This window comes from Canis lupus, chromosome 27 (genome assembly GCF_003254725.2).
Source record: "Canis lupus dingo isolate Sandy chromosome 27, ASM325472v2, whole genome shotgun sequence".
In the NCBI taxonomy this organism is placed as follows: domain Eukaryota; kingdom Metazoa; phylum Chordata; class Mammalia; order Carnivora; family Canidae; genus Canis; species Canis lupus.
This window is the reverse complement of record NC_064269.1, coordinates 8165385-8178528: the sequence shown is the minus strand read 5'-3', so window position 1 is coordinate 8178528 and position 13144 is coordinate 8165385. Positions and strand designations below refer to the sequence as shown.

At 39.3% G+C, this 13144-nt stretch overlaps 1 protein-coding gene across 8 annotated transcripts in view; it reads right to left on the bottom strand.

Annotated features, from left to right (window-relative positions):
• SLC38A1 (solute carrier family 38 member 1) overlaps nucleotides 1–13144 on the bottom strand; it is a 69208-nt gene that overhangs the window by 29623 nt on the left and 26441 nt on the right. For all 8 annotated transcript variants that reach the window (XR_007406347.1, XR_007406348.1, XM_025477371.3 and 5 more), the window contains 2 exons: nucleotides 8891–8966; nucleotides 8483–8598 (listed from right to left, as the gene is read on the bottom strand). Coding sequence is in view for 6 of the 8 variants with exons in the window: in XM_025477371.3 (XP_025333156.1) it covers nucleotides 8483–8598; nucleotides 8891–8966 (192 nt within the window). In the remaining 2 variants the exon portion in view is untranslated. The remainder of the gene's footprint in view (nucleotides 1–8482; nucleotides 8599–8890; nucleotides 8967–13144) is intronic.

The following is a 13144-nucleotide window of genomic DNA, read 5'->3' as shown; positions in this document are numbered from 1 at the left end:
TTGAAGCAAACAATTCACCACAAAGTGAAAGTAATTGCTCTAAACTGAAAATGACAATTACTGTCCTTTTTGCAAGTAGCAATTTAACAACAAATGCCCATTTAGCAATGTAATACTAACCTCTTACAGGATTTAATAGGCTCTGAACTATTTAGACTTTTCAAATGAAGGAGGCATTCCCAGGAAAGTAACCAAGTAACCACTTGGTAGTGAGTCCTCTACTAACCTGGTTATTATCATTACAGCTCCCATAGCCCACTTAAACTTTGAGAGTGAGCCAAACCTTTCTATTGGTATTTGCCCTATGAGAAGGTTACAACATTATGAAAGCCATGGCTTTGCCCTTAAGCCCTGTTTTGGTGTTTGCTAAATCTAATTAATTCACTCATTTCAATGCATATTCATTCACTCATTTCAATGAAACTTTATTGAGAATCGCCTAGATGCAAGCAACCGTTCTAGATCTTATTGGGGCAGGGGGGATGACTCGAAAAAGGAAGAATTAGACATTAATCTTGCTCCTCGTAGGGCTCAGAGTTCAATAGGGAAGGCAAAATAAACGCATAATTAATGGACATAATACTTGCTATTGGAAAGGTTAAGAAAGGAGAAAGAAGAGAGAGAGAGCCTCTCTTGTACCTGGGAGGATGGGGAAACATTTCTGGAGATGGCATCCGATTCAGAAGCCCAGAGGCCTGTGGGAATAAGGAGGGGGAAAGGCCAGGGTGACAAGGACGGGGCAGGAGGCCTTTACAGAATAGAAAGAGGTTGCCTGGCTCAAGCAGAGGCTATCAGAAGGGAGATGGGGTTGAAAATATAGTTTGGAACAGGTGGCACAGCACCAACTGCTTATTTTCACTCTTATGGTCTTAAATATCAATACTGAAAATCTGTTCTTCCTCAAGTTTTCTGTAAGAGGGGGAAAGTCTTACTGCATAGGTTTTAAATTCCCTAAAAAAGAAGTTTTTTTTTTAAATTAGTTTCCTCCCCTAAAAACACATGGTAGCAAAGATAATACAGAGAGTGTAAACTTTGCACCCCAGCCCCTGTGTCACTCTCCAAAAGTAACCACTGTCAACAGCTTACTTGTGTAGGGTATATGCATTTACACACAACCTCCCTCCTTGCTCATTTCCACTTAACATTCAGGTTTTTCCACATAATATTATTCCTGGGAAGTTTTTCCATACCAGTACATAGATATCCAGTTTGCTTTTTTATTTTTAAAGATTTTTATTTATTTGAGAGAGAATAAGAACATGAGTGGGGTGAGGGGCAGAGGGAGAAGCAGACTCCCCACTGAGCAGCGAGCCTGATGTGGGACTCGATCCCAGGACCCTGAGATCATGACCTGAGCTGAAGGCAGATGTTTAACCAATCAAGCCACCCAGGTACCCCCAGTTTGCTCTTCTAAATAGTCATGTAATATTCTACTTTATGGAACTACTATGATTATTTAACCAATTCTCTCATAATGGACTTGGTATTATCTGACTTTGCTAGTACTTGGTTTTTAATTCTTAATAACAATAATTTAGTTAAATCTTTGGAATTAAATCCAAGGGCTCACAAAGACAGTAAGGAGTCTTAAAAGCACACAAGGCCAAGTCAGATGTAGATATGACATGTACAAAGAAGTTCAGAATGTTTATTAATTTTATGATATATTTTAGGCATATATTTCATTGGCTGTGACCAGAAACTTGGTTACCCCTGAGCTACAATTTAATGCACTTGATATTCCAAAACTATTTCCTTTACAATATGGGTGGTAAAAAGTAGTAAAATAGCCCCTGATGATTATACAAGGCGATTTTTAAAGCTAAAATATTAACTTGCAAGTATCTATTGATAAGAATAAAATTTCTCTCATGATGTATATTAATTATGCAAATTTGGTTTCTGAAAAGCAATATAGTGTTTTAGATTACACAGGTTCTAGGGTCAAAAAAAGCCTGAATGGAACTCTGGCTCTCCACCTTGCTAAGTTGTTATTAAGCCTCAGTTACTTCATCTGTAAAATGAAGCTAATACTTCATAGTGTTGATGGAGATTATTATTATTTTCAAAGATTTTATTTATTTATTCATGAAAGACATGAGAGAGAGAGAGAGAGAGAGAGGCAGAGACACAGGCCGAGGGAGAAGCAGGCTCCATGCAGGGAGCCAGACATGGGACGCGATCCCAGATCTCCAGGATCACGCCCTGGGCTGAAGGCGGCACTAAACCACTGAGCCACTTGGGCTGCCCTGTTGATGGAGATTAAATGAGATATATGGCATATATAATTACTGTTCAATAAATGTTAACCATTATTTTTTTTTTTGTTAACCATTATTTAATGACTACCTAATTAATACTTCAGCAACACATACTATATAGTGTTATTATATACCAGGCACTACTGGTGTTCCCTTCATCTCTCTCTTTCTCACATGCACACTCACTCTTTCTCTGTCATACACACACACATACACACACACACTCTCACGGCAGCCCTATGGGATTGATACTAATTAATAAATGTCTTCTTGCATACCACTTTTCAAAGTGTGTCTTTAGCTAGATTATCTTTTTATCCTCATAAAAAGTGACATAAAAAATGCCAAATGAGACAAAAAATTCAAAAACTTAAAAAATGAGAGACTCTGGAATGGTCATCAACCAAAATAAAATTTAAACCAAACTAAAATTTAAACAATCTATATAGATTGTTATGTTATTTCACAATTATCATTTCAAACAGATGGTTTATAAACTCAGTGTTTACGATAAATGATCATATCTTTTGAACTCTCAGAAGTATTATCAATTAGTTTCTCCTTTTTCATGGTTTTACACTTAAGGACTATATTATTAAAGTAATAATAAATGATGATAACTGCTAATAAGTTATGGAAAAATATAAAGCATTTATTGCTTTTCAGATTAGACATTGTTTAATAAGCCTCTCATTTACTTGCTACTGTGAAGAAATTGTACATTCTAAAGATATTCATTTTCTATAAAATGCATACCTTTTTAATAGATACCTTTAGAAATGTAACTTCCCTGTTTCAGGCTGGCTTGGGGCAGATGGTAAGGTGAAATAAAAAAACAAAACAAAACCCACCATTCTTCCATGCCAATATTTACTTTTCTCTTCTTTTCTTTTTTGGGGGGGAGGGGCTGAGGAAGAGGGAGAGAGAGAATCTTAAGCAGGCTCCATATCTAGTACACAGCCCTAGTCCGGGTTCAATCACTGAGACCCTGAGATCGCAACCTGAGCTGAAATCAGACGTTTGACACTTAACCCACTGAGCCATCCAGACACCCTGCCGATATTTACTGTTAATGCCACTATGGCCAAGATGGAGTTACAGAGAAGCTATGTAAAAAAAATCAGTGATAGAAGAGAGAGCTAGTAGAAGAGTTTTTAGCACCCACTGCCTTTTCCTTGGATCCCATATCTTAGGGTGCATTTTACCCTGAGAAACTTGTACCTCAGCACATCCCCAAACTGCTGCCTCAGGGTATAGCCCTATTTTGTTTCTAACAGAGAACACATACTGTCAGAACAGCTGTAAGCTGAGATTCCCATTCCCGTACTTCCTCTTCCTAAGATGGAATTATAGGGCTTCAGAATTCAGGAAAATACAAAACCTAACTGCATTTTTCCAATGGGGCAGAGTTCACTGAATCCAACTGAATCAGATGTGTGTTAAACAAGGATGACAGCCATTATGGTTAGGTCAAAAAACGAGCCCCACATTCATCCAAGAAAAAGAAATCACTCCCGCAAGTTTTCAGATGACCCGAGTGAAGAGCTCCGCACCCAGCCTCAGGGAGACTCAGAGGAGCCTTCCCAGCTGCTTTTCTAAAGAAGCTTGGACAAGCTTGGACTCTTTTTCGGGTTGGCTAATATGAGTCTGGAACAGGGCCCTGTACCAGATGAAATATCTTGATCCTGCCAACTGCTTCTTGGCTTTGAGCAGCTGTAGGAGCAGCTGGTTTTACAACACACAGAGTGAGTCCTTGTTCTAAGGTAGGAGATTTCAACATTTTGTGAAAAGCTTATAAGTTTGGGTCTTTATACAACTACCTTAGGAGCTTTCACCTGATGACTTGGTGTGTTGTGCTTGCTACTCATGCATCTTGCAAATAACCAAATAATTTATGAGAGTTTTATACAGGGAAGTCTTCCTGCAACCGAAGAGTCAAGTTTATCCAATTCTTTGCTTCAGTCAGAACCTGAAGAGTCATGAGATAAGAGATCAATTATCCCTGAATCACTATAATTAAAAATCAACTGAATCCTAGGAATGGTAGATTGAATATAAGAACTTGCCCTGCTCCCTCCTAAGAACACAAGAAGAGCCAAGAATCACAAAATTTCAGAACTAGAAAGCAGACAAAGCTGAACCTTAAATTGGCAGTGGAGAAAGCCAAGACCACAGAATTCCCAAAAGGCCCTGGTGGCATTACTGGAAGTAGGGAACAATGGAAGGGATGAGCTAAAATAAAGAGGATCTTCAAGAAATAGCTAGATTCCTCAGACCAGGCACCTATTCCGTAAAGTTGAGTCATTGCTCATCCCCCACCTAGCAAAAGATATTTATCTGAAGATACATTCTCTGGAAAGTGCCAAATATAGGTCTCTAGGTGAGGGATTCAGCACAACTTATGGGGGGGTAGGTACTGTCAGGAAAACTGGGATTTGGTGAACACATGCAACTGAGATATTCACTCCAAACCTTTCCCCCAACTTGGTTCCCAGAAAGACGGCAGCAATGCTCAGCCCCTCCGGACAGGTGACTGGAAGACCCTGGGTGCTCCAAACAGCCAAAGAGTAACTGACACTGGTAGTTCCCCAAGAAAAGGGCTGCTGACAAAAAAAGAAAGAAAAGAAGAAAAGAAAAGAAAAGGAAAGGAAAGAAAGGAAAGGAAAGGAAAGGAAAGGAAAGGAAAGGAAAGGAAAGGAAAGGAAAGGAAAGGAAAGGAAAGGAAAGGAAAGGGCTGCTGACAACACCTTAAATGAAGTTATTGCCAACAAGCCCCACCCACCGGTAGCAGGCCTAAATTAATCTTGTTTTCCTCATCCCTTACTTTTGAATATAACAGACAAAGAAGGACCACTTGACATCTGAGGAAAGATTCTACAAAATGAAAGATAATGTCCAAAGCAAACAAAAAATCAACTTGCACCAGAGAGATACTGAATTCAGCAGAATTCAGGCTGTGGGAAACTCTAAGAGGACAAATGGCCCAGTTTCTTTAACAACTAAACTGTATACAAAAAAAGGAGAAAGAGAAGTGGGGAAGTCTTTAGTCTATAGACTAAAAGAGATTAAAACACACATCAACCAATTGTACTGTATGGACCTTATTTGAGTACTGATTTGGAAAATCCAGTTGTTCTTTTTAATGAGATAGATAGGCAATCCAAATATCATTCAGATATTTGATGACATTAAGGAACTGGTTTTTTAGCTGTGACATATTATGGTTCTGTTTTAGTAAACCTTATATTTTAAATGAGACATATACAGAGATATTTATGGATGAAATAATATTAGAGCTGGGATTTGCTTCAAGACAAACCAGGTGAGGGGGATGATTAAACAAGAATGGCCATGGGATGAAGGGAACATGGGAATCTTTTATGCTCTTCTTTCCACATTATGCTTGAAATTCACTAGAAGCCTTAGAGAAAACACAGACATCAAAAAACAAAATAATATAATATAAAAAGGAATATTCCAAGAATCTTTAAAAGCTCCTATAAATAAAACAATAATAACAGAAATAAAGCATTCAGTAAAGAGCTGGGGGAAATTGAGGACATATCCCAGAAGCTATAGTGAAAAATCATAGAAATGAAAATAAAGAATAAAAATTAGAGGACTAGTCCAGAAGGTCCAGAATCTGGGGAGCAGTTCCAGAAACAGAGAAAAGGAAAAGAGGAAGAAGGAATTCATTAACACAATAATGTATAAGAGAATGTCCCCAAACTACTTTTTTTTTTTTTAAGATTTTACTTATTTATTCAGGAGAGGCAGAGACATAGGCAGAGGAAGAACCAGTCCCTGAACTTCTAAAAGAAAAGGAGGCACACATGCCTGACACAATAGATGATAAAGACCCACATTAAGACACATCACTGTAGGGGTGCCTGGGTGGCTCAGTGGTTGAGTGTCTGCTTTCAGCTCAGGGCATGATCCTGGGGTCCTGGGATCGAGTCCTGCATCAGGCTCCTTGCAGGGAACCTGCTTCTCCCTCTGCCTATGCCTCTGCCTCTCTCTCTGTCTCTCATGAATAAATAAATAAAATCTTAAAAAAAAAAAAAAAGACACATCACTGTAACACTGCAGAACATGGGGGACAAATTTCTAGAAACAAATTTCCAGAAACAAATTTCCAGAAACAAAATGGAACAAAACAAAACCACTGGCTGTATAGGAAAGAGTAGGAATCAGAAGGATACAGGACTTCAAAACAGAAGAAACCAGAAAACATTAGAGTAATACCTTCAAATTCTGGAGGAAAATTATTGCCAGTATAGAGTTCCATATCCAGCCGAACTACCAATCAAAGGTAGAATAAAAACATTGTGCAGACATGAAGGTCTTGAAACAAAAAACTTATTTCTATTTATCCTTTCTCAGCAATAAAAACAAGGAAGTAAATCCAGAAAAAGGAAGAAGTGGAATACAGGGAATAGGGATCTAGCCGAGAAGAGAGGTGAAGGGGATTCCCAGAATGTGACAAGGAGAGACTCCACAATGAAAGTCTGTTCCCTCTACCTCAGTTCTCTTATCTGTAAAGTGGGGAGCTAACACTAGTACCTATCTCAGAGATTTGCAAGGATTCAGCATAAAACACTTCGAGTAGTACCTGGTACAAAGTAAGAGCTACAAGTTACTGTCGCTACCATCATCAAAGAATTACTATGTTAACATAGAACTAAATACTTGATATAATGCAATAACTGAAAAAAATTAATGGAAAACACATTTCTGAACTGAACATATTTCCAACTTTAGAAAAACTGAAAACAGTCACAGACCATAGGGTTTCAAAGGTTGGCGGGGTTCTGAGATTTTTCTAGTGCAATTTTCTTGTTTTACAGAGTAGACAACTGCAGCTCAGAGTGGAAAAGTAACTTGCTTAAGACTACACAGCCATTTAGAAGAGCTGGGACTAGCAGTTAGGTGTCCCTGGCCACTGCTCTGAAAATCACAAGTGCAGCAAACCCTCAGGTATCCTCAGAGTTCCACACATACCAAAAAAGTCACCATAGAAATATTTTGCCCAACTCCATGATTTTACCCTAAAACCTAGCACTTGGCTCAAGATACACATAAACAGAAAGACCATATAGAATGATCCACCCAGCACAATAAAGAGAAGAGGCTACAGTTGGGTTTACTGAGTTGGGCAGACAATGAGGAGGAAAATGTATTGAATTCACTGTCCTATCACAGAGTTTTAATTCTAGAAAGGAGGTATCTAGTGGGTTTACACATAAGAGGAAGAATTTTAATCCCTAGCGCTACTGACCAATATGGCACATCATGGATGGACATCACTGATCCCTGAGTAATGGAATGGATACCAATGTACTTTCATCACAGTTTTCTAAGTCTTTCTAAAGGAACATACACAATTTGTAGGAGTACTAGCCATTTCAGTCACTGCTTCCAAGGAAATGATGCTTTCATCTAACCAATCCAGCAATGAAGACTAATGAGTGAGGCAATGAAGAACGTGAGTGTAGTCACGCGGGAAAAGGCTGGAGGAGAGAATTTCCTCCTTGCCTTATCAGGCAAAACACCACTAATACTCCATGAGGTTTGAGAGGGGAATCAGGCTGGGTGAGCATTTTCCTGGCATCAATTCTAGGATCTGTTTTCACCTTGGTCCAACTGAAAATAAGCCCTCTGTACATCTGCAGAAAGTCCCATTCAACACTGCGAGAAAAAGTTATATAAAACAAAATTGCCTATTTTCTTTTAACTAACTCTCAGAGGAAAAGTGCATGCTAATTTCTCGTCTGTGCTTCTTGGCTATTTATTATAAACAAATTTGCAATTACCCTTGGATATGGTACATGTTCCATTGCAATCCAAATACCAAAGTGGTGAGTGGCTGGATTAAACACCTCTAAATATTTTGACCTTTTAGCTGAGATTTAAAGTGACAGGTAAGGAATCCAAAAATACCAAAAGTGCTATTATGAAATCTTTTAATCCTTTTTATAAAGGCTTATTTTGGTATTTTTGATAAATAAAAAGATTTCCTCTTTTCCACTTTCTTATAAACATTAGACGCAACTTGGAAAATCATTCCAACAAATAATATAAAAGTATGTACTCATGACTTCACCAAATTACTAAAAACATAAAAAGAAATATTCGGAAATACTTCCAATTTCTTCCATATATGATCAGAAACATACAGAAAATAGTTTTAAAATGGAAAGTATTGTAGTGTCAAAACTCACAGAAAAAGTAGGATTCCGGTGTTTGCCAGGGCAAAGGCGAGTCCCAAAATCCCACTGCCCATAATGGCGTTGCTTAGGTTAAAAACAGACATTCCTAAGGACGTTGTTCCTGGAATCTAAACAAAGAGACACACATAAGCACAACAGTCCCCAAGAAAGTACCTCATGCCAAAGTCTTTAAAGCACTATTAGGAACCAGTGGAGAAAAAAAATTCAAGAAATACTTCCTTAGTGGTCTAGTTATTTATTTTCTAAAATGGGTTTTGGGAGAAAATACACAGGATCAGAGGAATACCCTGGTGAATATAAATAGCTGTACTTGGGGTATTATGCTACACGATTTAAAAACATCTGTCCCAATTTATGTGATTAAAACAAATAAACATACTTTATTATGATGACACTTACATATTCATCACATTTCTTTTTCTCCAAATGGCTGTTGGTGAGACTTCTTCTACTTTCGCGATCAGAAATAAACTTGCTGTAAAGACATGTATAATAATTTAACATCACACTGATGATTGAAGCTTAAAATTATAACTTATCAAGATATCACACATAAAAAGTCATGAGAGGGTTACTTAAGAGTTTACTGCCCTATTCAACCACTTTTCTGTTTTGTTTGCTTTGTTCTTTGCCCGTAATAGTTGTCTACGCTCTTGTTTTACCAAATAAACTGAGTCTCCAAGGGCAGATCTTTGCTTCATTTGTTTCTATACCCCTCGCTCTACTTAGTAGAAAACACTGATAGTAGCAGGTGTCCATCTTTAGATGAAATGAAAGACAACCACCTTCATCAAAAAGAATAATCTCAAATCATTTCAATACTAATAAATTAAAACACTATACGCACTATAAGTTAACTTTCACATAGATTTTTCTCTAACTGAAAATTAGATGATGTCAAGGATACTATAAAGCTGGCATTTTAAAAGAATACTGGAAACAGATCTCCTTCGGAGCTCACATCCCTGGCGCACAAACTTAAATAAGCATCCCTCTCTGCTGCAAAAAAAGAAAATAACTCTTTCCCCATCAAACATTCCTTCAGCAACTGCTATATGCAAGTCAGCAGGCCAGACGGTAAGGGAGACATGGGGCTATGTAATAAATGATGCAGACACTAGGCTATATGAGTTCAGGCTAAGAGATCATGGTGAGGGGGAAGGTAGGGCATATAGTCCATGGTGAGGGACAGTTAGGGCTTTAAGAAAGCATGGCATTTAGAACTTGAGCTCGAATCCTCACTAGCTCTGAGGGACTGAGATATGAGCCATGCTACCTCCGTTTTCTCATCTGTGAAGTGGGAGTAACTCTATTCCATTATCTCATAGCATTAAGTAAGAGAGCATGAGTAAAACATCAGTACAGCTCCAGGCACAGAGTAACAGCAATAGATGCTAATCACTACTCACCACCAAGGAGGTGGGACTTAAGTTGGGATGGAAAGATTCAGACAGGCTGCCTAGAGTAAAGTATATACAAACGTATAGAAACAGGAATTCAGAAAGCTCTAAGAACTATCAAATATATTCATGATTAATATGAGAACTTTATGGCCTAAATTCGTAATTAAAAAAAAAAAATTCCCATGGTGCCTGGGTGGCTCAGTTGGTTGAGCAGCTAACTCTTGATCTCAACTCAGGTCTTGCTTGATCTCAGAGTCCTGAGTTCAAGCCCCACATTGGAGCCTAGTTAGAAAAAAATCCTGGCGCACCTGGGTGGCTCAATCAGTTAAGTGTCTGCCTTCAGCTCAAGTCATGATCCCAGAGTCCTGGGATTGAGCCACCGGTGGGGCTCCATACTCAGCAGGGAGTCTGCTTCTTGGTTTCCCTCTGCCCCTCCTCTGCCCTGCGCCCCTCCCCTGCCCTGCTCGTGTGCACTCTCTCTCTCTCTAAAATAAAATCTTTTTAAAAATATCTCCATTAACAAAACAAGTGTTATTGTCAAAGAAAAGTCCATTCATGGGTAAACTGCTACATGGATTAGCAGGACACTTTAGGGATGCTTTTTAGCTCTTCTGAAAATTTGATTGTCCAGTTTTAGCAAGAACTAGTCACAGTGAATTTTTCACCAATGAACGTAAAGCCACTTGAATTGGGCTTTTTAAAGACTCAGATATCTTTAAATTGTGCACTACATTTTCATATATGTTTTGAATGATGCTATATTTCACAATAAAACATTTTTTAAATGAAAGATACATATCATCAATGTTGGTTTAATTTAGCTACCTTTTCTCATCTTTGATCCAAGGGGTCTGGCTTCTCTTACTTCTCCAAGTTCGCCTTATTTTGCCAAGCTAACCTCAAGAGAGGTGACACACAGGCTACGAACTTCCCCGGGGGGCCACCACCTCACATAAGCAGCACAATCTGCAGTTTATCCCTTTGGCATCTAGGCAGATGTGTCTGCAACCTGTCCTGTTAGGGTGAGAGAGCGAAAGGAAGTAGAAGGGAATCTCTGTCTCCTGAAACGTAGGAGAGACTGTCCCAGATAAACCCAGAATAGGGAGGTCTGGCTGTGCAAAAGGCAGACGAGATAAGGAATCCACAGAAGGAAAAGCTGCTTCTATCGGTAGAATTAGCCAGACAAAACTTAAAGGCAGAGGCCTAAGAAACAGTATTACAGGTTCTTAGCAAGAGAATGGCATCAGGAAACCAGTATCTTTGGAGACCAATCTGGCAGTTGTATAGCATTGTTATTAATGATTGGTGTGGCCCTCCTTTTGCCCTCAACATTTTTTAAAAACGATTTTATTTAATTTATCTGAGAGACAGAGGGAGGGAGAGAGAGATTGCAAGCATGAGCGGGGGGAGAGGTAGAAGGACAGGGAGAGGGACAAGCAGACTCTCCACCATGCACAGAGCCCGCCAAGGGGCTCAATCCCAGGACACAGGGGTTGGGCACTTAACCAACTGAGCTGCCCAGGTGCTCCTGCCCTTAACATTTTAAATCTTTATACAGAATTGAGGCTAATAGATCTGGCTGAAAAGAGGCAAAGGAAGGCTGTCTTCCATTTCACACAGGCAGACCCAAAAAACATGGGTGCTGGACTTGCCAAGATGAAAGCGACTCCTATTTAGTGTTGCTATTACACAAAAGATTATTTAATCAGACTGACCTTGACAACCAACTCAAGTCTAACTAAATCTTTATCCAGAAGGTCCCCCATTTGCCTTCCTTGTAGAGGGACTTGATTTCCAAAAAGCATTTCCACTATTTTTAAATCAAGAGGAAAGCCCCCAATGTTTTCAAAGAAGACACCCAAAACACCAGTAAATGGCGACCCAACTTATGGCAGACCCAAGTTCCCAGCCCGGCAGCTCTCCTCAGAATTGGTGGCAGAGGACTGGTGGGCAGAGAAGAATGGGACATAGGCACCGTGACACCAAGGGCGTCTACCAGGATCAAACACCGTGCAATGGAATGGGATAAAGAATAAGGTCCCTGCGTGATTGCCAGGTCTCCCCTGCAGGACTTCTGCAGGATGAGAATAACCAAACTAACTTTCAGAGCTGCGGTAGTGAGTTACCATTACAAAGCACATTAAAAAAATGTGTGTCAGGCGCCTCCCTGGTTCTGCTTCTCCCAGTCTACTTTCTGCCACATGGCTTAATCGGTTTTCCCCCAAAATCTTCACTGGCTCCCCCACTGAGAAAGTTTCAAGGACAGATTCCCTACCCTGCAATTCTAGGTATTGCTTAATTTAATTTTGTCTCAATGCTCCAATCTCAGCTCCCCCTGACCCTCAAAATGATCTTCCAAAGAGAAGTGAGAACTGAGACAAGCAAGGCCAGTGCATTCTGCAGTATATCCCAAAACTTAACTCCTAATAGCCTACTGTTGGCCAGAAGCCTTACCGAGCACATGAACAGTTGATTAACACACATTTTGTATACGTGCTACATACTGTTTTCTTACAAGAAAGCAAGCTAGAGAAAAGAAAACGTTATGAAGAAAATCATGAGGAAGAGAAATTACATTTACAGGACTGTACTGTATTTACTAAAAAAATTTTTTTTTTTAAATTGGACGCATGCAGTTCAAGCCCATGTTGTTCAAGGATCAACTCTAGTAGGAATCCACTCTCACCTCAGAAGGCCCTCCACCCTCCTCTTAGCCTGCACCATCCTGCCAGTTCAAAGCCCTCTCCTTCCATGAGTCTTCTTATACTTTGGTCTAAATGGAGTTTTCTGACTCTGACCTATTTACTATTTTTCTGTGGCACAGACTGAGCCCTGAGGTCATTTTGCATCCTGAGCTGTTATGTGGCACCCTCACTCCCTCTCCTTATACGTACCTGCCCATGCATCTGCAATTCAGAAGACCCTCCATAACCTGCATAGGCATCTTCTTTTAAGGAACTGTGGAGTAGCTTAGGCTGCAGGGAAATCTAACTCACAAGAATGAAGTACTTAAAGAAAGCCTCTTTATTCCCTTTGATTGTTCCAAATTTTTCTTCCCTGTAGTCTTTATAGCTTTGCTCTGTACTTCTGTAAATGTCTTTAAAACAAATAAAACCAACCCTTTTTGTAATGGAAAAGTCCATTCAAAATAACTAGGTCATGCAGCTTATTACAGGTTCCTGTTATCTCACCATTTAAAAAAAAAATGCAATTGCATGTTAAAAACCACTGACCTCTGGCAAAGAAATAG